We start from the raw sequence: 23,741 nt of genomic DNA, 5'->3' as shown, positions 1-23,741 counted from the left end.
GCAGCAGCAGCAGCAGCTATGGCAATGGCAAAAGGTTTTTTAAATTACTGCCAGGAAACAAAGCTTAGCAGAAGAGGAGAAGTGACAGGGAAGCTACAGGTGACAACAGATTTGTGAATTCAGCCAAGCACAGTGAGGCAGGGCCTTGCTGCCACAAAGAAGACAAGACATGTTTTAGACAATACTCATGTGTATGGGTGAAAAACTCAAAGCACTGTATTTGTGATTAATTGTATAACAAGTTATTTTAGTTTCTGTTCTGTGGAAAGTATAAAGCATTCCAACAAAAAGGGTTTTTTGTTGTTGTTGTTATTGTTTTTTAAAATATTTTATTTATTTATTGAGAGACAGAGAGAGAGAGAGAGAGAGAGAGAGAGAGAGGCAGAGACACAGGCAGAGGGAGAAGCAGGCTCCACACAGGGAGCCCAACGTGGGACTCGATCCCGGTCTCCAGGATCAGGCCCTGGGCTGAAGGTGGCACTAAATCGCTGAGCCACCCGGGCTGCCCAACAAAAGGTTTTAATGTAGATTTTTTTTTTTTTGTACCCATGCTGTTGATTGTTAAATGTAATAGTCTGATCATGATGCTGAATAAATGTGACTTTTAAAAAAGCAAACAAAAAGTCGCAGGTTAAGATTATATGCTTTTACAAAGAATATGTTTGTTTCTGTTCTCTGTATGAAAGTTTTGGCAAAGATAAAAATATTCTTATGGATATTTAGTAGATAGAACAGAAGAATGTCCAATACCATAAGCAATAGTTTTCTACAAGTAAACCCAGATTATTTTAACAGCTATTTATTTCTGATCAATAGAAAAGCCTATATTCTAGGGCAGTGCTTCACAGCAGAATTTTGGATTGGAATAATGATCATGCAAGTGGACTCTGCACCATTACTCTACACCCAATGATTAGGCTAAGTCTAACAGTAATCTCATTTCCAAGTGACTAGTTTAGGAGTGGGCATGAACTAATTCTAGCATAAGACAAAGATTTTTAAGGACCTGTGGAAAAAGTTGCCTTGTTCTTAAGAAGGACACAGGAAAAATTGACATCTTACTTCCTTACTGGATGTTGCTATTCTGATTTTGAAACTCTGGTGGCCACCTTTCTACCCACCTCTCTTAGTATGGCAGTTGGAATCATGGTTTTCTGTCACGTGAGAATTAAAATATCCTAACTGATACAGGTAGGGAGGGATATACAAGCATTCTGGGGAATCAAGTGACCCCAATGAGTTATAACAGTGTCCAAACATAATTAGGATAAAATTTCTTCAGTATAAGAATATGATCATTCACTTAAGAAAGTAGAATATTGGGACACCTGGGTGGCTCAGCGGTTGAGCATCTGCCTTCAGGCTCAGGGCATGATCCTGGTCTGGGGATCGAGTCCCACATTGGGCTCCATGTGAGAGCCTGCTTTTCCCTCTGTCTATGTCTCTGCCTCTCTCTCTGTGTCTCTCATGAATAAATAAATCTTTAAAAAAAAGAAAAAGTAGAATAGTGAAAATGTAATACATAAAAAGAATTAATTCTTGCACATTTCAGGAAAAAGAGGAAAGTTGAAATGCAACACAGATATTTCAGCAATGTAATAGTGTATTTTTAAGCACAATAAAACAATGCTCAATAATTTTCATATGTTGAACCAACCATGTACTCCTAGGAACAATCCCACTGGGTCATAGTGTAAAATCTTTCTAATATGCTGCTGGATTTGGTGTCCTAGTATTTTGTTAAGGATTTTGCTCCTAGGGGCTCTGGGTGGCTCAGTTGGTTAAGTGTCTGCCTTTGGTTGTGGTCATGCTCCCAGAGTCATGGGATCAAGCTCAGAATCAGGATCACTGCTCAGTGGGGAGCCTGTTTCTCCCTCACCCTGTCCCCCGCCCATGCTCTCTCTCTCTCTCTCAAATAAAGTCTTTTAAAAATATATGTAAGGATTTTGCTTCTATACTTATAAGGGTTATGGGTCTGATATCTGAAATGCCAGCTCTACATACACTCCATCTGGCAAGCTTCTAGGCCATCATAATTCTCCTGGTTTTCTTCCTCACTCCATGGTAGCTCCTTCTCAGTCTCCTTTAATGGCTCCTCCTCTTCATTCTACCTCTTTGAAGTGTCTCAGGGCTCAGTCCTTGTTCCTTTTCTCTTCTTACAGTTCCTTTGAAATCTCATCTTCTCTTGTAGTTTTTAATATTGTCTATAAGCCAACAACGATAAGCCCAAACATATGACTTCTACCAAACATCTTTTCCAAACCACTTATTCACTACCTCTATTAGATATCAAATCAATATCCCTAATTCAACAAATACGAAACAAAATTCCTGATCTCCCCCATCAAAACCTGCTCTACCCACAGTTTTCTTTATCTGGATTGATGACAACTCCACTTTCTACTTGCTCAGGCCAAAACTCTTGGGAGTCACCTTTGCCTCCTCTGTTGGCTTTTCTAAGTACATCCTGAAACCAACAATGTCTCACCACTTCCACTGGTACCACCCTGGTGTCACTCACCTTTATCTCTCACTTTGGGTTACTTGCAATAGCCTGCCATCTCCTTAGACCCTTGACCAAATACAGTCTAGTCTCAACACAGCAGGCAGAATAATCCTTTAAAATATCAAGACAGAACATATCACTTCCCTGTGCAAAACTCTACAATGATTCCCTGTTGTTACTTAAGAGTAAAAGCTATTGTCTTTAACATGGCCTAAGAGGCCCAACCATGATCTGGTCGCCGATTCCTTCTTGAACCCCATCCTTTGTATGTCACCCCCACTCCCTGCACAAGCCACACTGGCCTTCTTACTGTTCCTAAAACACTATGCAAGCTCACCCTTAGGGCCTTTGCTCTAGCTGGTCCCCCTGTCTGGAATACTCTTCTACCTTATCTTACCCTATTCTGATTACTAACCCTTATCCATAACAAGCTGACCCAGACATACAACCCAACCCTTTCTTTTAGTTCAGAAGGGGGGAAATGCACATACACAAACCACTCGTAAAAGTGGCTCAGAACTGAAGGCAGAAATGGAGGGGAGTTGGTTATAGCAACACAAATAACACCCACTAAAACATTAGTCGTGTCTCCCATTTCTGCAATGTCCTTTGGCCTCTCCCCAGCAATCTCAACTGGCCTTGGAAAATTTAAAAGAAATCTCTACACTCCTTGGAAGACTGAGAGTTCTATAGCCATGCTAAAAAGTAAATACCAGAAGTAGTTGTTAATCCATTAAGCTGCTCAATGCAATACAGTCATAGTACAATCCTAAGGTCATGGTAACAAATAAATACCAATTTTGTTTTTAAACTATTTTTATCAATGATAATACCCTTCAGGAAATACGCTTCTGAAACCAACTGGTCAGTGACAGCTCCAAGCTTTGAGAGTCATATAATGGTGGCAGGCTCTCCAGGAACACACTTCTAAGGCTGATGTCAACCCTGAAACAAACCATTCCCCAAAACTGGATCAACTTCAGATGAGAGTTTGCTTTGCTCACTGAACTAGGCCTGGCCAGCAAGAGTCTCCCTGATTCCAGATACCGCAGTGTTCTCATGATGTTCTTTACACCATTCAGTCCTGAGCCTCAGATCTTCTTCCCTACTCCTCCCTCCTCTCTGCTCAGTCCTCCACCTTTCTCTTCTCTCCCGCCTCTTAAGCAAGGCAGAATTCATCTGGTCTCTGATGTGATGCACTTTAAGGAATGTGATGCTTGGGCTTCCACCAATATTCAAGTAGTTTCATTTCAAAATAATATAAGATGCTCTCCCAAATATGGTTCTGCCCTCAAAAATAATCCTGGTGCCACGGTATAAAGTATTTTTGCTTTGTTACACATATCATTTTAACTAATCTCCATGATTTCCTAAGAGGTAATTCTTCTAACTGCTTTTTTGAAAGTAAGGAAATGGAGTTTCCGTGAGTTTAAGCCCAAGGCTATACCGTCATTAAGAGGCAAAACTATGACATAAACCTAGATTTTTAAAAATTCAAAATCTGTGTTTTTTCACTACAATATGCTGCCCACCATGAGAGCCATATCTCTTTCCTAACAGTAGTCATAATTTATTGCACATACCCTGCTACACTATTCCTTATCTTCCTAACCTGCTGTCTTTTTCTAATTTTCACTCATCTTTTAAAATTCAGCTCCAGCATAACGTCTTCATGAAGCCATCCCCAACACCCTATGCTGGCTTAGGTATCTCCTAAATGTTTTCCTAATGATTCTATCACAGTTACTCATCCTTTATGTATATGTCTCCTCCATGAGAATGTAAGCTTCTAGGGAACAGAAACTATTTTACTGTTTGTATCCCAGCATCAAACACAATGTTCATTGTAGACCAGATATCTAATGATTGTTCAATGGATCCTGATAAGAGCAATTAAAATATTAACAACAATAAGAGTAGTGATGTCATATTTAATCCTAGCACTGGTATATCTTTGGGATGCTGAGGGATTCTGGCTGTATAAACAGAGTACCATCCTTGCAGTACCTAGCTCAGGGTTTACTTGGTTCACAGTAGGTGCTAAATGTTTTTTTTTTTTTAATTGAGTTATATGAACTGGTGTTGCTACTTATTCATTTGCACTGCAGAGAGGTCGGTTAGGGAAGCAAGTTTTACTAAACCTCTATAAACTTTCTTTTTCCTCATTTATAAACAGTAATAATGCTACCTACTTGGAAGGACAATTTCAACAGTACATGAAAAGCTATTAACACAGCTTGGAACAGAGCATAACCATTAACATCAATGTTAGATACAACTGATGATTCACTGAACTCTACATCTGAAACTAATGATGTACTGTATGTTGGCTAATTGAATTTAAATTAAAAAAAGATAATCAATGTTAGATTGAATTATGATGTCAAGTAGCTGTGGTGCTCTATACATTTGGGAAAACCCTTTTCTGTAATTCAGATATAAATGCAATTTTGAATAGCACAATACCAATCTATTTCATTTAATTTTAAAATGGATCACTTACCTTTCTTCTGAAGATGAAGGAATTGGCCAGTTATCTAGAGATAAGTGGGAATATAACAACAACAAAAAGGTCAGAGCACCAATACGAGAGGCTCAGGTTGAACAACTTTTATATTAAATCATGAAATTATATAATATTTACCAAATTTCACACTTTTCAGGCAATTGTTTTCCTTCTATTTCAAGAAGACAATAAATAAATGTTAGAGTAGTCCAAATATCAAAGTTCTACAATTTTAGAAGTAATTCTTATATATGATTTTGAAAGATAGGAGAGAAAGAATCAACCATGTTACCTCCTGAGCACTTGAACTACCCTTTTCTGTAAGTGCAGGCTTCTTATTAAAGGATGTACAAATCTTTATGAGTATGATCTCAAAAATAATCCCTAGGAAAATTATAAAAAAGATTGCCAACCAATCATTTTGAGTCCAGGACTCTACAAGTTCCCACAATGTCCAAAATGTATTATCTTCCAGTCTATTCCGTGCTGCTTTTTTAAAGAAATAAAATTGCTTTGACATTTTTATGTAATATGTGACATAGATTGATGTCTCATTCTGAAATCTTCAATTTTGGATGCCCCAAAACACAAAAAGGTGATATGCCCATCTCATGACCACATGGAATGCTCTGCCAGAAAAAAAATTCCCAGTGCTGCTCAGTGTCTTGATCAGGTACAGCAGTGACTGCTCTGGTTCTGAGTAGAGGGAGGTACGTGTCATAGTGGGTATTCATCTAAGCTCATGTCAACTTACTTTTAACAATGATGAAAGTTCACTAGTAAAACATGTATACTGCTTTAATAGTTTTTCAATTTATAAACTTTAAATCATCCTTTATTAATTTCACAAAAAGAAAACACAATTCCATAAACAATCCTTTAGCACAGTTGGATTATTTATCACCCTGTAATTCAAAAAATGCAGAACAAATCTGAATTAGACGTAACCACTGGGAATACTGTATTTTAGGGTTGTGATTAGGAATATACAATTCCTAATTAGGAATATACAATTCCTAATTAGGAATATACAATTCTTAGTGTTACCAGATTTAGTAAAAAACAAAACAAACAAAAAGAAACTAAATGCCCCAGCTTGAGTTTCATATAAATACTGAATAATTTTTTAGTATGTCTCATTGTCACTAAGTAGGACATAGAATAGTTTGTCTCTTATGGGCCTGCCTGATTTTTTTTTTTTTTAAATAGAACATCTCATTTTATTCTTCTTTTTGCTAGAAGGGTCTGTTAGCAATGCTCTTCAAAAATCTACTGTTATGATGAAAACCAAAGTGAGATTTTGAATGGTCTCCTGATGAATTCCCTTTTTTGCCCTATCTCTGGTGATTCCAAAGAACAGCTATTTGTGAGGCTTCTTGATGCCAGAATTAGCATGGAGCAGAGCCAGATTTAAGTACTACTCACTTTCCTTCAAAGTCTGGAGAGTAGGTGTATAAGTTTGTGAAGCAAATACAAGATAGTCTGGACTATTAATAAAGTGTTAACATGACCTTGGGTTCAGAGCACTTTCTCTTTGAAAGACGTAATTAATCCTTCCTTTGTTTTCACTTAGTCAAGGTGAGTTGAGGAAAGAAGTATATTCTTTATACTAGAGTTAATTGTTCAGGTCTCTTCTGTCACATTAAGTATAATGGAGTGCAAGAAAGATTTATTGAGCTCTTACCTTCCTGGAGTATTGGAAATAATGAGCTCAGTGACACATCCTAAGCATCAGTTTATAGTCTTCCAATCTACTCAACCATAGTCTGCAGGTATTTATAATCTTTACTTAGGTTTAACTATGATCTTGGGGTTTGTCTTTGCAAGGAATAGCCCTCCGGAATGCAGGACAGGCATTCATTAGTTCTTGAAGAAACTTCAGCAATTCCACTGGATTTTTCTAGGATAAAATACACCCTCCTCTCTGACACCCCTCCCACATACACAATCAAGGTGATTTTATTCTGCTGGGTTTTTCTAGAATATTTATTGCAGTTGGCAAGATACTCAATTTCAGTTGCCTGATAGCCGGCACTCTCTAATTCATTTAACACTAACTACTGTAAAGAGTATTCAGTGTTTTAACACTTTACAGTTCCTTAGATCTTTCAGAGCTTTGTGGCACTGAATCCCTAATTAGTACACTACAGAGCAGCTCTGTCAGAACTGAAAAGGAACTTCTGTGTACCACTCCTGCTGATAGGGAAATGTGCACAGAGGTACAGAGCATCCTCCTTCAGGGCTTTCTCATGGTTGTTACCTATGTACTTACCTACTAAAAAAGTACAATCACATAGTTTCCAACATAGATACTTCTGTTCTTTACACCAGAAACCTCTTCTCGTGCCAATCTCAAGCTGAATAAAAAGTGCTAGCTGGATTTGTTTTTAAAAATTACAGGGATCCCTGGGTGGCGCAGCGGTTTGGCTCCTGCCTTGGCCCAGGGCGATCCTGGAGACCCGGGATCAAATCCCACGTCAGGCTCCCGGTGCATGGAGCCTGCTTCTCCCTCTGCCTGTGTCTCTGCCTCTCTCTCTCTCTCTCTGTGTGTGACTATCATAAATAAAAAAAAAAAAAAAAAAAAAATTACAAAGACAATAGAAAAATAACGCCAGAGAAACCCCATCACTAACAGTAATATGAACACAAGAGAACACTTCAAAAAATTGTTGAAGTTTTAAAAAAAATCTATTGTACGTACTAATGTCACCTTCTTTACACTATTTATAGACATTGTGAACTTTTTTTTTTTTTATGTTTCAGGAAAAAGCCCCAGTAACAGGTGCATAAAGCAGCAATATAAAATCAGGCGTTGCTCATAATGGTTAAAAAAATTCTCCATCTAGGGCTCAGTGGTTTAGTGCCACCTCCAGCCCGCGGCGTGATCCTGGAGACCAGGGATGGAGTCCCATGTCAGGCTCCCTGCATGGAGCCTGCTTCTCCCTCTGCCTGTGTCTCTGCTGCTCTGTGTCTCTCATAAATAAATAAATAAATCTTTAAAAAAAAATTCTCCCTCTAAATATCTTAGTTCAATACAACAAATATTGAATAATGAGTATGAAAGGCACTAAACAACTATAAAAAGTGCTCTATGGAATACAAAGATCATGTCATTCCCTGACATGGAGTATTTAATATGTGGTATGGCAAATATCCCAATAAATGTACTGAGAAGGCAAAGTGTGATTAACAACAAAGAGAGAAGGCAGCCCGGGTAGCTCAGCAGTTTAGCACCGCCTTTCCGTCCAGGGCCTGATCCTGGAGACCTGGAATCGAGTCCCGCATCCAGCTCCCTGCCTGGAGCCTGCTTCTCCCTCTGCCTGTGTCTCTTCCTTTCTGTGTCTCTCATGAATAAATAAATAAAAAATCTTTAGAAAAACAATAAAGAGAGAGGAAGATACTATATGGGTTCCAAGGAGGAAAAGCTGTAAAGAGGGAAAAAGAATTTAAGGGTATTAAAGAATGAGGAGGATTTGGTAACAGGCAAAGACTACAAGAAAGTTTCAAGAAAAGGAGGCAGGAAGACTTTGCTCTAAAACTTTGTAACTGGGGGATCCTTGGGTGGCTCAGTGGTTTGGTGCCCGCCTGCGGCCCAGGGCGTAATTCTGGAGACCCTGGATCAAGTCCCGCATCAGGCTTCCTGCATGGAGCCTGCTTCTTCCTCTGCCTGTGTCTCTGCCTCTCTCTTTCTCTGTGTCTCTTATGAGTAAATAAATAATATATATTAAAAAAATAAAAAATAAAACTTTGTAACTGGAATACTGTGCTGTACAGTTTCAGAGTATGGGGGAAATGGGCTAAAATGTTGGTAGAGCCTATTGCAGACAGCCTTGAACTAAAGACTTTAACCTTAATAGTCACTTTTGGAGATCCAACAACAGTTTTAGAGATGAGGGTGTGAATTGGTTTGTTGAAGTGAGGAGGCCACAAAATAGGAAAATCAATTAGGTTATTGCAATTATACAGATGACAATTGATAAAGGCCTCAATTAGAATGATGGCAGTGTTAAAATCAGACTTTGAGACTGAAAACCCAGGGTTTGGCAACTAAAAGGGAGCAAATGGGTTTGGAAGGGGTAGAAAAGGGGTGAGGGAGAAAGGATTTCAAAATATCTCCAAAACTAAGGTTTGTCTGAGACAAGGTTCTCAACCTGGACACTACTGACATTTTGGATCAGATACTTCAGTTATGGCTGGCTGTCCTGTGCATTATAGACTGTCAGCAGCATCCCTTTCCTCTACCTATCAGATGCCAGCACCGCCACCCCAATCGTGACAACCAAGTTTCCAGACGCTGTCAAATGTCCCTCAGGCAGCAAAAATCACTAGCTGAGAACTATTGGTCTAGGTAGTGGTTGTGCCATGAATCAGGGATGCCTAGCAGAGGCTCCACAAGTGACCATAATCTCAAACTTGAAGGGGCTGCACATTTTTGCTACAAGATGTGGCAAATCTGTGAAGAGCAGCTGGGACCTTTTCACAAATGTTCACTTCAGCCTTACACAGATCACTCATATCTAGGAGTTATATGTTCCCCACCCCTAACTAGGTACACAGTTCTCAAATGACAAGCCATTTCATCAATCAAAAAGTTTCTTACAGGCAAACTTAAAAAAAAATCAACTTTAAAGGGACTTCTACGTTTCCCTATCTTTGGTCATCTATATTATGCCTATAGTTTAATCTGAAAACTTGAGTATTATAACTATATAATCTGGTTAGTAACCTTTAAAATCTATTTTTTCATTGTATTTTTATATTATGGTCTGCTCTATAAGTTTTCATTTTCTCATTAGTTTTACTTCTGATTTACAGTATTAATATTTCCCAAATGATTTATACTTCTACGCCAGGATTATATTTGTCAGCTATGGATGTTTTTTACACGTTTATAATATTTTGACATCAGTTGAATGTTAGTGATGAAATATATCCTATTTTTAAAAATTTAGGCCTTGTTCAAGAAATTCAGTCAAAACGTATTATACACTGAGTGATACAGAAAATTTGATTTCATAGTTTCATTCTATAATATAAACAATTTGGACATTATCTAAATTTCTGTTCTTTATGAACTATTTAGAAAAATTAACAAATAATTAAAATCCATGGACAGGAAGAATGAGGGACCTCAAAAATCTACAGGCTTCTCAGCCCACTCTAAGGCTGTCTGAAAGGCCTAATATTATAGTAGTAGAGAAGCCAAGAAAGAGTTAATATCTTACTATAGAAAACTATCCTTTACTACAAATGTATATGAGCCCCATCACATATTGTGCCCTTTGTAGGAAATATAGACACTACTGTTTTTAATATGTAACTCAATATCTGTTAAGTCCAGTCCAGGTAATAACTGAACTTTCCAAGCCAAAATTAAGTGACCTAACTAACTCTGCCTAGACACAGCACAGATGTTAGTCCCACTACTTCATCCTTATTTCATTTTCCCCTTAATCAGAGAGAGGTCTAGACATCCTGCATTATATTTAAGCTCCAAGTACTTACTTGTCACAAATCTAATCAGGCTTTGCCTATTAACAGGCCTTCAAGAAATGTTTTGAATGAAAGTTGTTACTTCATTCCAAAAAACAATGTTCAAGGTCCCCATATCTGAAAATATATCTTCCTTCCTATTCCCTAATTGACATTAAAAGATTAGGTGAATGAATGTACACATTCTATAAAACTAAATTTACACAGTAAATGGTTTTTTTTAAAGACATTGCTCTGCAAAATTAGAGTACCTGCTCAGTTGACAGCAAATAAGACAAAAGTTCCCTTGTAACAAAATTCAAATGTTTAATTTTTTTTCAAAACTTAACTATATTAATGAAAATAAATTATATTTAGACCACCTTCAATATTTGTACATCATCTTTATACAACTATAACAGTGCTTTTAAAAGATATTATATAAAGGACATTAATTTCACAATTAAAACAGGTTTTAAAAATGGGGGAAACATTAAAGAACATTAAATTCATTTGAAATATCTCATAATGCTGAGAGGTATGCTGTTCTTTATCAAATGAACTGTATTTGTATTCAAAATAACAGGGCTTTCAGCTAAATATAATTATTTCTTGTCCATTTCAGTGATTTCCTGGATCCAAAACAAAATCTGTGTATTTATTTCTTTGAAAACATCATTTGTTGACCGTCCTTTCACTGCCATGGAATGATTTGCCTTCTCAATCCAGTGGATTTTATTGGGAGCTTGCATTTTCTGTGCCACTTTCTCCAACAAGTTCTAAAGGAAAAAAAGAAGAGGATGCTAGACCAGTGCTCTTTTAGGGTTTAATAAAGATCCTCTCTCTCCCCTGCACCTCCTTTACTGGCATCCATTCACTAAATATTGATTAAATACCTACTCTACAGATAACTTTCAAGGCAATGGAATATTTAAAGAAATGTCCACAGAAATGGCAGTCTACATCTCAAATACAGCAACACCACAGAATAAATCAAGCATTCATTCCTGAGAATATGTAGTAACATGTACAAGTTACTTTTTCTCAAGTCAATTTTAACAAATTGAAGAATCTGCTTGAATTTTGGAATGATAAATCAAATGTACAGTCTAGTATAAATGCTAAAATCAGAAGTTTCAGATTTAATCTTTCATTCCCAAATAAGAGTCAATCCATTTAGCAACTCTTTCCACAGAGATTAATTCTGTCAGTATGCTTATATTTTTCAATTCTCCAACTAAGTCACAAAACTAACATTAGTCCAATCAGTTCTTTTTAAAGAGACTGAAAGTTGCAGGTAATATCTTGTTCTCAAGATACTTTCATTCACTTTCTCACTTACACAAACATCAAGTTATAATTCACCTTTTCACACATTTCATCTGCTGAGCCTGACACAAACAACACAGGATCTTTTATACGATAGAGATCTTCATCCCTAAGTTTATGTTGCTGCTTTGGATGGTGCAGTGGGTAAGAAATACAAATGAGACCTCGAACAAAATCATCAGCATCATCTGGCTCAATATGGCACATTACAGAAGCAGCTGCTCTTGAGCCCATTGAGCGACCTAAAATCAATTAAAATTAAGTTCAGTTTGAAATACAAACATTCATATACATAAGTGGTGATAATATGGCATATTAGATTTCATTTACTGTTCATCCATCGTGATTGTATCACTTAACTCCAAAAGATGACAATTAACAAACTGTAATACCCATAATGGACATCTATGAAGAGTTAATAATTGATCCTAAGTTAAAAAAAAAAAAAAAAAAAAAAAAAAGGAATTTTTTTCCTGAAGAATATTTGAGGTAAAGACAATCTTTGTGAAGAATCATTTGAGAGATAGTGGCTCAGGGATATAAATAAAAGGAGTGAACTTTGGGTTACAATACATATTTATAAGGCTGAAATTTGCTTTAAATATATAAAGTACCTTGATGTTACACAAGAAAGTGACTTACCAAAACAAAACAAAGAAAATCCTTAAATTAGCTTCCTGTCGTCAATTAATTTTAATTCTTGATTACCTGTTCCTATATCAATATGAATAGATTTAAAAGCAAGTATTGCAACTCACCGCCAAGGAAAACACCTGCCAGTTTGTACTCTCCTGAGGTCTTTAGGTAATTCTAGAAAAACCAACCAAAAACTTATCAGTTCCTTTCCTATAAAATATTTCACTGGAAAACCAACATATATTTCTTATCATTACTGAAATGTATGAAACTCTTTGCAAAGACAACCATAAAATCTTAAGGGATTCTTCTTGAAAGAGGTAACCAGTTCTTTGCTCTTCTGGTCATGCTGTCACTATCAGATCATAGCTGGGTAAATACAGGTGAATAAATGAGAAAAAAAAATCACTTTACCTGTCTAAAAAAATTAAAAGTACTAAAATATTTTTAAAGAATTATATTTAAAAAAAAAAAAAAGCCAGTAAAAGCTTCCAACTAATACAGAATTTAAGAGTACTAAAATCTAATTTAAAGCCCTGAAAAACTTAGCAAGTTTGAAATAATCTGGATTTTAAAAATTTCAAATTTGTTATCCTAGGATTTTAGTTTCAAAACTGTGCTGTATTTGTACATTCAGAGTATAGTAGGCAAATATCCAGAACTATATTCTGAAGTTATGTAATTCTAGTAAGAAAATTACATCATACATAGCTTCCTTGACAGTACCATGGAGAACATTTATGATGTAAGCATTCATCTCCATGGAAACTGAGAGCAAAAAAAAAAAAAGAAATCTGACTACTATACAGCCTTAATATACTGTTGAGTTTCTAAGAATAGTCATTAAAAGCTTTTTAAAATAAACCAAATGACTGCTAATAGAATTTGCCTTAAATGTATTAAGAATTTTAAAACAAAATTCTGTTATAAGTAAATATAAAGAAATTTTCTTACCAAAACTGATTTATATGCCTTAATTCTATGTACAATATTAAGGCCTTTACAGGTAAATCTCAGGCAAAAAAAACCATGAGATGCAAGATGGGATGCCAGTGACATCAAATGAGGAAGGTTCATATCTCCTGACGCTCCATGTGTAAGAATTATTCCATATGTTAAGCTCTTGTTAGGTACCAAACAAACAGCATCTAGTAATTTATTTCCAAAAGGTATTTTTAATTTAACCTGGAATTCAAGAGAATAAAGGGATCAAAAATTACTTCCTTGCCTATTCAGACAACTAAATAACAATATGTTTATTCTGTGAGACCCATGATACACATGGCCTCTAAATAAGAAGCAATATTACCAATAGCTAATATTTAAGTACTTATTGTGTGTCAGGCAGTATAAGTGCTTTATTTGTACTTAGTTAACCTTCCTAATACTTCTATGAAACAAGTACTATTATTACCTCCATTTTATAGACGAGAAAGCAGAGGCACAGCAAGTTAACATGCCCAAGGTTATAGAACCACTAGCTAGGATTCAAACTCAAGGCAGTTTGCTCCAAAAGTCCTTCCTTCTAACCATTAATGCTATACTGTCTCTTACAGTACAAGTTGAAAATAAGAAAATTACTCTGGAGCCACATGACTTTAAAAAAGAAAAGAAAGAAAAAAAGAAAAAAGAAATAAAGAACGAACCCTGAAGATTCAGAACATATGAAAATATGTATTACCTCTGTATGACTCATTTTCACTGTTGAATAACAAACTTAAAGTGCATTACATCTGAGAAGCAAAGGACATCTCCCTGAAAAGAAGATTCTGTTGTGAAAGATGGGTTGGCAGACATGGATATGACATAAGAACTATGAGTGAACACATTCAGTAGCTGAAATAAACATATTTAGAAATACTTCTCTAAGAACTAGTGCCTTTATAGGTGCATTATTTCATTACTTTCAAGCTTCCTAAAGCCACAGGCACTCAGAATTGGTTACAGGGCCAGGTGTGGGGATGGCAAATGTTACATTAAGAAAAGCCAATGTGATACCTTGACATGGAAACCTTAAGAAAATTCATATCAAAGTAAAATGTTGTATCTTGGCATATATGGATATCTTTTTTTCTAAGCATCTTTATTCTCAAACAACTATCTTCAATTTAATTTCACAGTATCTATTAACTCATTTCTTTCATTATCTTTCCCAACTCCTCCTCCTCTGCTCTGCAACAGAATTATATATCCACATCCTTTGTTAGGTGCCTTTGCAGAGCTTCCCAACAGGCAGAGTGTACATACATCTCCACCCTACTGATTTGGGGCTTGCCTATGTGACAATGGAATATATGTGAAAGTTGCAATGAGTCACTTTGAACTGAAACACGGCAAATTTCTAGAAGCCCCCTTCAACTCCCACCCTCAGCCATCAGAAAAGCATGTTCTAGGTATTTCTATTTTTTCAGCCTGGGTCCCAGAAGGAAGATATATGTTGCAGATATGAACCCAAAACTGAAGTCTGGAGCCCAGCCTAATCTAGCCAAGATCTAAGCCACAACCAAGAAATGTTGGCCTGAAGAACCAAGGGCATGAAATGTAAGCCACTGAGATTTGGGGACTGTTATGCAGAATTCTTCCCTATTTTAAGAGACTTTTTATTGTTCAGGGTATTACCAACATCAGGATCTCCATTATTCATTTATTTTTTCTTGCTAACATTTATTCATTCATTCATTGAATACATGACAATAAGAGGATTCAAAGTTCAAAAAGTATCAAAATCATATGGTGAAAAGCCTCCCTCATTCCACTTTTGCCTTGTTACTCAGATCCCTTCTCCAAACTCAGCTAACATTACCTGCTTTTTATAGATCTTGCCAGATATCTTATACAAATATACATATTCCTTTTTTTTAATATACTTGTGTTTTTCTAAATCCTCCACCGCTTAAAATACATGCTGTGTTTACTCTTTTCTTTATACAATGAGCTTCTTTCATTGTACTTTATGGCTACAGAATATTCCAAGAGTTGTACGAAATTTACTTCACCAACTATCATCTATTAATGAACACTGAGATTGTCTCTAATCTTTTACTAAAATATTGCAATGAATGACACATCCTTACATTTTCTCATGTGTGTAGACAAAGCTATATAATAAACTTGTGGGAGAGGAATTGCCTTACCTAAGGGTATAATTTGAAATTATATTTTTTAAGGAACATATTTCTGAATAGATAATATATGCATATGGCGTAAAATTTCAAAGAAAACCCACAAAAATGTAAATAGTTATTAAGTCCTTTTCCTCCAGCTACCTAGTCCCTTCCCTTTCCCAGAAGCAACCACTGTGACCAACTTACTGTCTGTCCTTCCACACACATATGTGGATGTGTGTGTGTGTGTGTGTGTGTAGAAAAATTCTTATTTGAGCTTGAGGGGAATTAGTCTGGCAAGAAAAATTCTGGGATCTTGAATGGGAGAAGACCGACAAGGGACTCCAGCCTTCAGTGTCCCTTTTATAAATGTAGCCCCCATAATTAACTGTGCCTGCGTGCCCTGGTTCAAAGACCCTGTTTTATGTTCTCAAGAGAATAGCCTCCTGCCTTCTAACGGGAGAAAGGCAGTCACCCAAAAATGTGAACTAGGAAAGGGGATGTAGATATCTAATCACTTCTTCAAAAGATTTCACGGAACTTAGGTTTATCTAAGCCCTCCACCTCCACCCCCACACCATTTGCTTCATTGGCAGTTCCCAGGGTGGCCGGTGCTGCCACTTTCCGTGGGGCTTGTACAGGCCTGTTCCAGTCATTCCGTGCTGCAGGTTCAGAATTAAGCTGGGGGTTTGCTAAGTACATTTGCTTTCCAGACCCCAATATTTCGCTATTGTTTCCTTTCCCATTCTCTCCATCATTTGGATTTATGTCTTTAAAAAAAAAAAAAAAAACAGGGATCCCTGGGTGGCGCAGCGGTTTGGCGCCTGCCTTTGGCCCAGGGCGCGATCCTGGAGACCTGGGATCGAATCCCACGTCGGGCTCCCTGCATGGAGCCTGCTTCTCCCTCTGCCTGTGTCTCTGCCTCTCTCTCTCTCTCTCTCTCTCTCTGTGACTATCATAAATAAATAAAAATTAAAAAAAAAAAAAAAGAAAAACCCTTTTTTACTGTCACTTCGGTGAGATTCCAGGAGGGAGTAATAGTAGATACACGTATTCAACCCACCCTCTTTGCCTAGAATGCTCTACTGCTCCTCAACAACTTGGGTTTTGTGTTCGTTTTCCAGAGAAACTCTCATCCCTTCCGGATTTCCCGATGAACACACCACCCGTGCTTCTCGGCTGGCGCACATCTTCACCACCATCAACGGCAGGATGCCACGGCGACCTGGGCTCCACAGTCCCGGCTACAGCCTCTGGTCTGGGATTCGCACCGGGCAGGGTAAGCCCGGGAGCTACAGAGTCGCCGTGACGAGGCGCCGGTGGTCTCGGTACTTGGCAGTGTCCCCACGTCGCGGGCATGCAAGCGGGACCCGCGGGACTTCTCCTCAGGCTCCAGGCTCCGCACGCCATCGCCCCTCACGCCCCGCGGCCGAAACGCCACCACCGGGAAGCCGCCCGGGCATGCTCTATTGCAGCGACGGTAGCGGTCCCGCACGTCGCGGGCACACAAAACCGTCAAGGGTTCAAGTCTTCCGGGCGAGCGGCGGGGTCGATACGCCGGCCCGGTCCACGACAGAAGCCGAGCGAGGCCCCCTCAGCAGGGCTGTGGGGTTCGGAGGCACCTCAAACCGCCCTCGTCCGCTCCACTGGCGCGCGTGCGCGGGGCCCCGCGAGACGCCTCACGGCTCCCGGCGGCTCGGCTCTCCCCGCCCGCCCCTTCCCTCCCCTCAGGCCTCCCCACCCGCCAGGCGGGCGAAACCCCGGCGGCCGGGCCCGCGGGCACCGAGCTCACACCGACCGCCTCCCGGAGGCGACAAGCAGCCCCCGAGGGGCGACGGCCGCGAGCCCCAAACGTCTAAGACGGGGTCGCCAGGCGCGCCGGCACCTTCCTCCGGAGGCCGCCCCTCACCTGGCGGCGCCAACCGCCACCGCCACCGCCGCCGCCGCCGCCGCACTTACCGGGGAAGAGGCGGCCGAGAGCGCCCAACCGTCCCGGCTCCTTTCACGGGACAAACTACCGCGCTCGAAGGGACCGCCTCGCCTCACCCGCCAGCCCTCTCCGCCTCGGCGCACGCGCGCGCAGGCTCCGCCCCTTGGGCGCGCGGGCCGGCGCGCGGGGCACGCTGGGAGCCGGAGTTTTCCAGCCCGTTCGTGGGGGGGGGGGGGGGGGCGGGGCAGCAGGTGTCCAGCCGCGGTCGGGGGGCTCGAGAGCATCTCCAGGCGCTGCCTCGCTCCCCGCGTGCTCCACGCTGGCTCCTTCCCCTTCCCAGCGGCGCCCTTCACGGAGGCGCAAGGCCGTGAACAGGAGGAGGTCGACGCTGATACATCTCTCCCGCCCCCAGGCTGTCAATCCTGCGGACTCTGTGTCCAAGTGTATGCAAAACCCAACCCTTCTCCTGCGTCTACCAGACGGGTGGCAGCACCCCCTTCAACTCTGCCTGGATTATTGAAATACCAAATGCCCTCTCGTATCCCACTTTTGCCCCCACGTGTTTGCTACTTGATCAGCACAGCGACAAACTGCACCTGATTGAAATGTAAACCCAGAGGCTTCCCGGATCTCTCACAACGAAGCCAAAGCCCTTGCAATGACCACCAAGGCTTTATATTTGGTTTTTGCTGTTGGTTTTGTTTCAATTTCGAGTTTTTATTTAAACTCCAATAAATAAGTAAGTAAACAAACAAACTCCAGTTCAATTTCGAGTTTTTTTTAATTAATTAATTAATTAATTTATTAATTTATTTATTTATTTATTTATGATAGTCACAGAGAGAGAGAGAGAGAGAGAGAGAGGCAGAGACATAGGCAGAGGGAGAAGCAGGCTCCATGCCTGGAGCCCGACGTGGGATTCGATCCCGGGTCTCCAGGATCACGCCCTGGGCCAAAGGCAGGCGCCAAACCGCTGCGCCACCCAGGGATCCCCGAGTTTTTATTTAAACTCCAATAAATAAATAATAAACTCCAGTTAGTTGACATACCATGTAATATTACTTTCAGGTGTAGAATTTAGTGATTCAGCTCTTAGGCTTACCATCCAGCGCTCCTCTCCAGTGCCCTCCTGAATACCTATCACTCATTTAAGCCAACCCCCCCTCCCCAGCAACCCTCAGTTTGTTCTGTACAGTTAAGAATCTGTTTTATTAAAAAAAGAAAAAAAGAATCTGTTTTATTGTTTACCTCTCTTTTTTTTGTCCCTATGTTTATTTGTATTGTTTCTTAAATCCCACATGAGTGAACTCATATGGTATTTGTCTTTGACTTATTTCACCTAGCATCATACACTCTAGCTCCATCCACACCATTGCAAACAGAATGAGTGATATTCCATTGTTGGCATCTACCACATCTTTATCCATTCATCAGCTGTTGGACATTTTGGCTCTTTCTGTAATTTGGCTAATACTGGTAATGCTGCTATAAACACTGGGGTGCAGGTATCCCTTCCAATCAGTATTTTTGTTGTTGTTGTTGTTGTTGTTGTTGTTGTTGTTGTTTGGGCAAATACCTAGTAATGCAATTGTTGAATCTAGGGGAGTTCTATTTTTAACTTTTTGAGGAACCTCCATACTGTTTTCCACAGTGGCTGCACCAGTTTGCATTCCCACCAACAGTGCAAGAGGGTTCCCCTTTCTCTACATCCTGGCCAACATCTGTTGTTTCCTGAGTTGTTCATTTTAGCCATTCCGCAGGTGTGAGGTGGTATCTCTTTGTAGTTTTGGTAGGTATTTCCGTGATGAGTGATGTTGACCATCTTTTTGTGTTTGTTAGCCATCTGGATGTCTTCTTTGGAAAAATGTCTATTCAGGTCTTCTGCCCATTTCTTAACAGGATGATTTGTTTTTTGGGTGTTGACTTTAATAAGTTCTTTATAGATTTTGGATTCTAATCCTTTATCAGGTATGTCATTGCAAATATCTTCTCTCATTCTGTAGGTTGCCTTTTAGTCTTGATGAAGTCCCAATAGTTCAGTTTTGCTTTTGTTTCCCTTCCTCTAGAGACCTATCAAATTAAGAAATTGGTATAGCTGATGTCAAAGAGGCTGCTACCCATGTTCTCCTCTAGGATTTTGGTGTTTTCTTATCTCACATTTAGGTCTTTCATCCATTTTGAATTTGTTTTTGTGTATGGTGTAAGAAAGTGGTCCAGTTTTATTCTTTTGCATGTTGCTGTCCACTTTCCCCAATACCATTTGTTGAAGAGACTTTTTTCCATTGGATATTCTTTCCTGCTTTGTCAAAGATTAGTTGGCCATATAGTTATGGGTCCATTTCTGGGTTTTCTGTTCTGTTCTCATGATCTGTCTTTTTTTGTGCCGGTACAATACTGTCTTGATCACTACAGCTTTGTAATATAGCTGGGAAACTCTTTCTCTCTCCTTCTATTCTGAATGATAGCCTTGTTAGATAGAGTATTCTTGGCTGCATATTTTTCTCCATTCAGCACATTGAATATAGCATGCCACTGCTTCTTGCCTATCAAGTTTCTGTGGGAAGATCTGCTGCTAATCTTATTTGTCTTCCCTTGTAAGTTAGGGCTTATTTTGTCTTGGTTCCTTTAGGAGTTTTTCTTTATATTTTGGAAATTTGACTATGATACGTCTTGGTGTGGGCTGGCTTTTGTTGATTTTGATGGGAGTTCTCTGTGCCTCCTAGGTTTGGATGTCTGTTTCCTTCTCCCAGATTAGGGAAGTTTTCAGCTATAATTTCCTCAAATAAACCTACTACCTTCTTTTACTCTCCTTTTCTTCTGGGACTCCTATGATACAAATGTTATTATGCTTTAAGGAGGCACTGAATTCCCTAAGTCTACATTTGTGAATGTTTTTCTTTCCCTCTTCTTTTCAGCTTCATTGTTTTCCAGACTTTTTTCTTCTATCTCATTTATTCATTCCTCTACTTCTTCCATCCTTGTGGTCATTACATCCAGTTAGTTTCAAATCTTGGTTATTGCATTTTTCATTTCAGTGTGACTAGTTTTCAGGCATTTCACCTCTGTGGTAAGGGACTCCCTGGTGTCTTCTGTGATTTTCTCAAGCACAGCTAGTATCCTTGTGATTGTTGCTTTAAATTCAGGATCAGGCATATTACTTATATCTGTTTCAATTAGGTCCCTGGCTGTTACCTTTCCTTTTTCTTCCTTTTGAGATGAATTCCTCCACCTTGGCATTCTGTCTTTTTCTGTGTTAGGAAAGCCTGTTATGTTTCCTGCTCCTGAGAGCAAAGGCTTTATAAATAAGAGGTCATATATTGCCCAGGGCCTAGTGCTTTAGGAAGTGTCTCTGGTATGTGGTATGTGTTATGTGCTGGCTGCTGCTGTGTTTTGGCTGCTGTTTCCCTTAGGTCAGTCTTTTGCAGAGTTTCTCCTTGCCTGCAGTGGGGAGTGATAGGACCTTGGCCAGAGTGTGACAAGTTTTAACTAGGTGTGCCCTGGTCTGCTTGTTAGAAGAGACCTGATGCTATTTCCTTTAGAGCTGAAGTTTGGCTTCTCTCTATGGTCTGTAGACATGATACATGTTGCAGGGGTGCTGATTTTCTGGGAGAGGGCCCCCACTGCAGGTTTGCCTGAGAAAAGCAGCATCTACAGAATGCAGGGGAGCAGGGCTTGGTATAAGCAGCTTAGGCCCCCAGTTTGTTGGCATTATGAAGCTTATTGAAGTTAGTTTACCCTGGGGGCAGGGGAGAGAAATAGCAGCAGCCCTCTTCATTGTACCTGGAGAGGGGAGTTCCCACCCACCGTTGTTGGGGAAGCTCTCTCAGAAGAGTGAACAATCTTCCCCTGTGTGTTCCGCGTGTCCCTCAGATCCCTGTCTTCACCCTGTCTGGTGGGCCACCTGCCCACCTGGCAGCCCAGTGCACCTGTGTCATATGCCTGGCAGGCTGGCTGAGTTTTAAAACTTCAAACTTGAGGCAGCCTGGGTGGCTCAGTGGTTTAGCACCACCTTCGGCCCAGGGCGTGATCCTGGAGACCTGGGATCGGGATCGGGATCTGGATCGGGTCCAGCATTGGGTTCCCTGCATGGAGCCTGCTTCTTCCTTTGCCTGTGTCTCTGCCTCTCTCTTTCTCTCTTTCTCTCTCTCACTAATAAATAAATAAAATAAAATAAAACTTCAAACTTAGGGACCTGGCACGGTACAGACCCACACTGATCCTCTGGTGGAGGTTCTCCTGAGCTGCTAGGATTGGTGCCACTTGGTCCTAGAAGGGCAGTTGTACCAATGCACAGGGGCGTGGAGTCTGGAGTAAAGTTCAGGAAGGAGCCAGTATCCAGGTTAGCAGGCCTCAGCAGGTGTCTCTGTGTTTATGCTGAGGGGCAGGGGTGGGTAATGGCACTTGCCAACTCCTTTTTCCCAGAGAGGCAATGCCACCTCTCTCAGATGTGCTCCAAGAAGGGGGAGCTATCTCTCCTAGTGCATCCCATGGGATCCTCAGCTTTGTCAGCCTACTTCCGGGCTACCTGCCCTCCTCCTCCACAGGAGCACCGCAGTACCCCAGGCCTCCACACCAGCCATGCCACAGACCCCTACAACTCCAGGCTTGAACCCCGCTGGTTGTAAAAACTCACAAAACTCAGCCCATCTTGTTTTCCCAGTCAATGGCTTTGGGGGAAGTGTTTTCTTCATTTTTTTCTTTTTAAAGATTCTTTTTGGGACACCTGGGTGGCTCAGCAGTTGACCATCTGCCTTTGGCTCAGGGCCTGATTCCAGATTCCCGGTATTGAGTCCCACATCAGCCTCCCTGCAGGGGGTCTGCTTCTCCCCCTGCCTGTGTCTCTGCTTCTCTTTCTGTGTCTCTTATGAATAAATAAATAAACTCTTTCCAAGGCAGTGGGGCGGAGAACTCGATCCCCAGATGGGATCATGCCCTGAACCAAAGGCAGACATCCAACCACTGAGCCACACAGGTGTCCCGGGGAAGTGTTTTCTTTATGTGATCCCCTGTGTGCCCCTCTGTCTCTCATCTCTCTCTGTGACCGGGACACCAACCCCCCTCCGCCCTCTGCAGCACCCGTGATCCATTTCTCCCCCATATCATGTCTCCTACCTTCTACAATGTGTCCTCTTCTCTCCCTATAGTTGTGCAGTTTGTTCTGTCGGTCCTTAGATGGATTTCTCAGGTATTCAGAATGATTTGATATTTGTCTACCTGTGTTCCAGGGAGGAGGCAAGCCTAGGGTCCTTCTACTACTCCTACCATCTTAGCTCCTCAGTTTTATATTGTTAAACAATAAAAACTCAAATGACCAATTCAACAGATCGGAGAGAAGAGAAAATTCTCTTTCGAGATCTTCCAGGTGGGCTAAGACTTAAATTTACATGATACAGATTAACAGGAGAAAAACCCCACAGTTTTATTAGGTGTGCACAGAGGCCCAATTACAAAATTGAGACCTAAAGAAATGATCAAGACAGGCAGTTTTTATACTTTTTAGACAGAGACAATAAATCTGTGAAGAATTGACAGGACAAAGAAAACTCTGGGGGCTTCAATCTGTGAGGAATTCTAAACAGAAATTCGGCTGTGGGAACAAATTAGTAAAAAGTAACAAAGGTTGTTTATACAGCTTTTTCAGCTCTACCTTTTCCATCTCTGATGGTAAGGATGACTCTTTACCTCCTGGTACAGGGAGGGTACCTTTCCGATGGGAGATTCATTTCCTGCTTTCAGAGGGACAGAAGAGGGTCTGAGTGTCCTTGCATGGGTTGTCTCTTAAGTAATTCTTATTTAAAATAATCAATATGCCAAAGTGACACATTTTGAGGCAGCTGCCCTTGGCCCTTACAAGATCAAATTGGCTTTATTGAATAATTCATGAATTGGGCAGCATCCCATCTAGCAAATAAAAGGGAGCTCCATCAAACTGTGGAAGAAGAAAGGTTTTTAAAGGTGGGGGCTTATGGGGAAAGGAAATTATTAACAAGTAATGGATTGTCTTAGGCAAGGTCCTTCTCCTGAGGGGAACGGAAGGGTCTATCAGTAAATTTCCTAGTGCTGTGGTGCTGACTGGGAAATTCCATGTTGACTGGTTAAAGGTTACATTGGTGGTGGTGCTGGTGGGGGGAATCAAAACTGCAGTTAAGTTAGTATTAAGTCATGGTTTGCTAATGTGGGATCTTAATATAAGTGACTGTATTGGGGGCCTGTGGCTTTCTTTTTAACAATATGATCAGTCCTGTCACTTCTCACCTT

General features: G+C 40.4%; 3 protein-coding genes across 4 annotated transcripts in view; 1 reads left to right on the top strand and 2 right to left on the bottom strand.

Annotated features, from left to right (window-relative positions):
- The window catches only part of CCDC168 (coiled-coil domain containing 168), a 29,173-nt gene extending 21,768 nt beyond the window's left edge, over positions 1-7,405 (bottom strand). Inside the window, exons 1-3 of the mRNA XM_072782446.1 lie at positions 5,305-7,405; positions 5,151-5,184; positions 5,010-5,043 (exon numbers count right to left, since the gene is read on the bottom strand). Of these exons, the coding sequence (XP_072638547.1) occupies positions 5,010-5,043; positions 5,151-5,184; positions 5,305-5,532 (296 nt within the window). The 5' untranslated portion in view covers positions 5,533-7,405. The remainder of the gene's footprint in view (positions 1-5,009; positions 5,044-5,150; positions 5,185-5,304) is intronic.
- Positions 7,406-10,786: 3,381 nt separating this feature from the next.
- TEX30 (testis expressed 30) lies at positions 10,787-17,664 on the bottom strand. Its single transcript, XM_072782445.1, has 6 exons — positions 17,513-17,664; positions 14,131-14,204; positions 13,404-13,634; positions 12,572-12,623; positions 11,850-12,055; positions 10,787-11,263 (listed from the first exon to the last, which is right to left on the bottom strand). Exons 2-6 carry the CDS (start codon positions 14,143-14,145, stop codon positions 11,090-11,092), a joined length of 678 nt encoding a protein of 225 aa, XP_072638546.1. The 5' UTR covers positions 14,146-14,204; positions 17,513-17,664; the 3' UTR covers positions 10,787-11,089.
- Positions 13,192-18,230, top strand: LOC140607866 (uncharacterized). 2 transcript variants are annotated; one of them, XM_072782444.1, is made up of 3 exons: positions 13,192-13,545; positions 14,006-14,990; positions 16,678-18,230. In XM_072782444.1, exon 3 carries the CDS (start codon positions 16,766-16,768, stop codon positions 17,852-17,854), a length of 1,089 nt encoding a protein of 362 aa, XP_072638545.1. In that variant the 5' UTR covers positions 13,192-13,545; positions 14,006-14,990; positions 16,678-16,765; the 3' UTR covers positions 17,855-18,230. The 2 variants fall into 2 exon arrangements, with proteins under 2 accessions (XP_072638545.1, XP_072638544.1); XM_072782443.1 differs by lacking the exon at positions 13,192-13,545 and having other exon boundaries at positions 14,644-14,990.
- The last annotated feature ends 5,511 nt before the right edge of the window (positions 18,231-23,741 follow it).

Source organism: Canis lupus, chromosome 17, assembly GCF_048164855.1.
Source record: "Canis lupus baileyi chromosome 17, mCanLup2.hap1, whole genome shotgun sequence".
NCBI classification, from domain to species: Eukaryota; Metazoa; Chordata; class Mammalia; order Carnivora; family Canidae; genus Canis; species Canis lupus.
The sequence above is the reverse complement of the archived record's forward strand: the minus strand, read 5'-3'. Positions and strand labels throughout refer to the sequence as shown.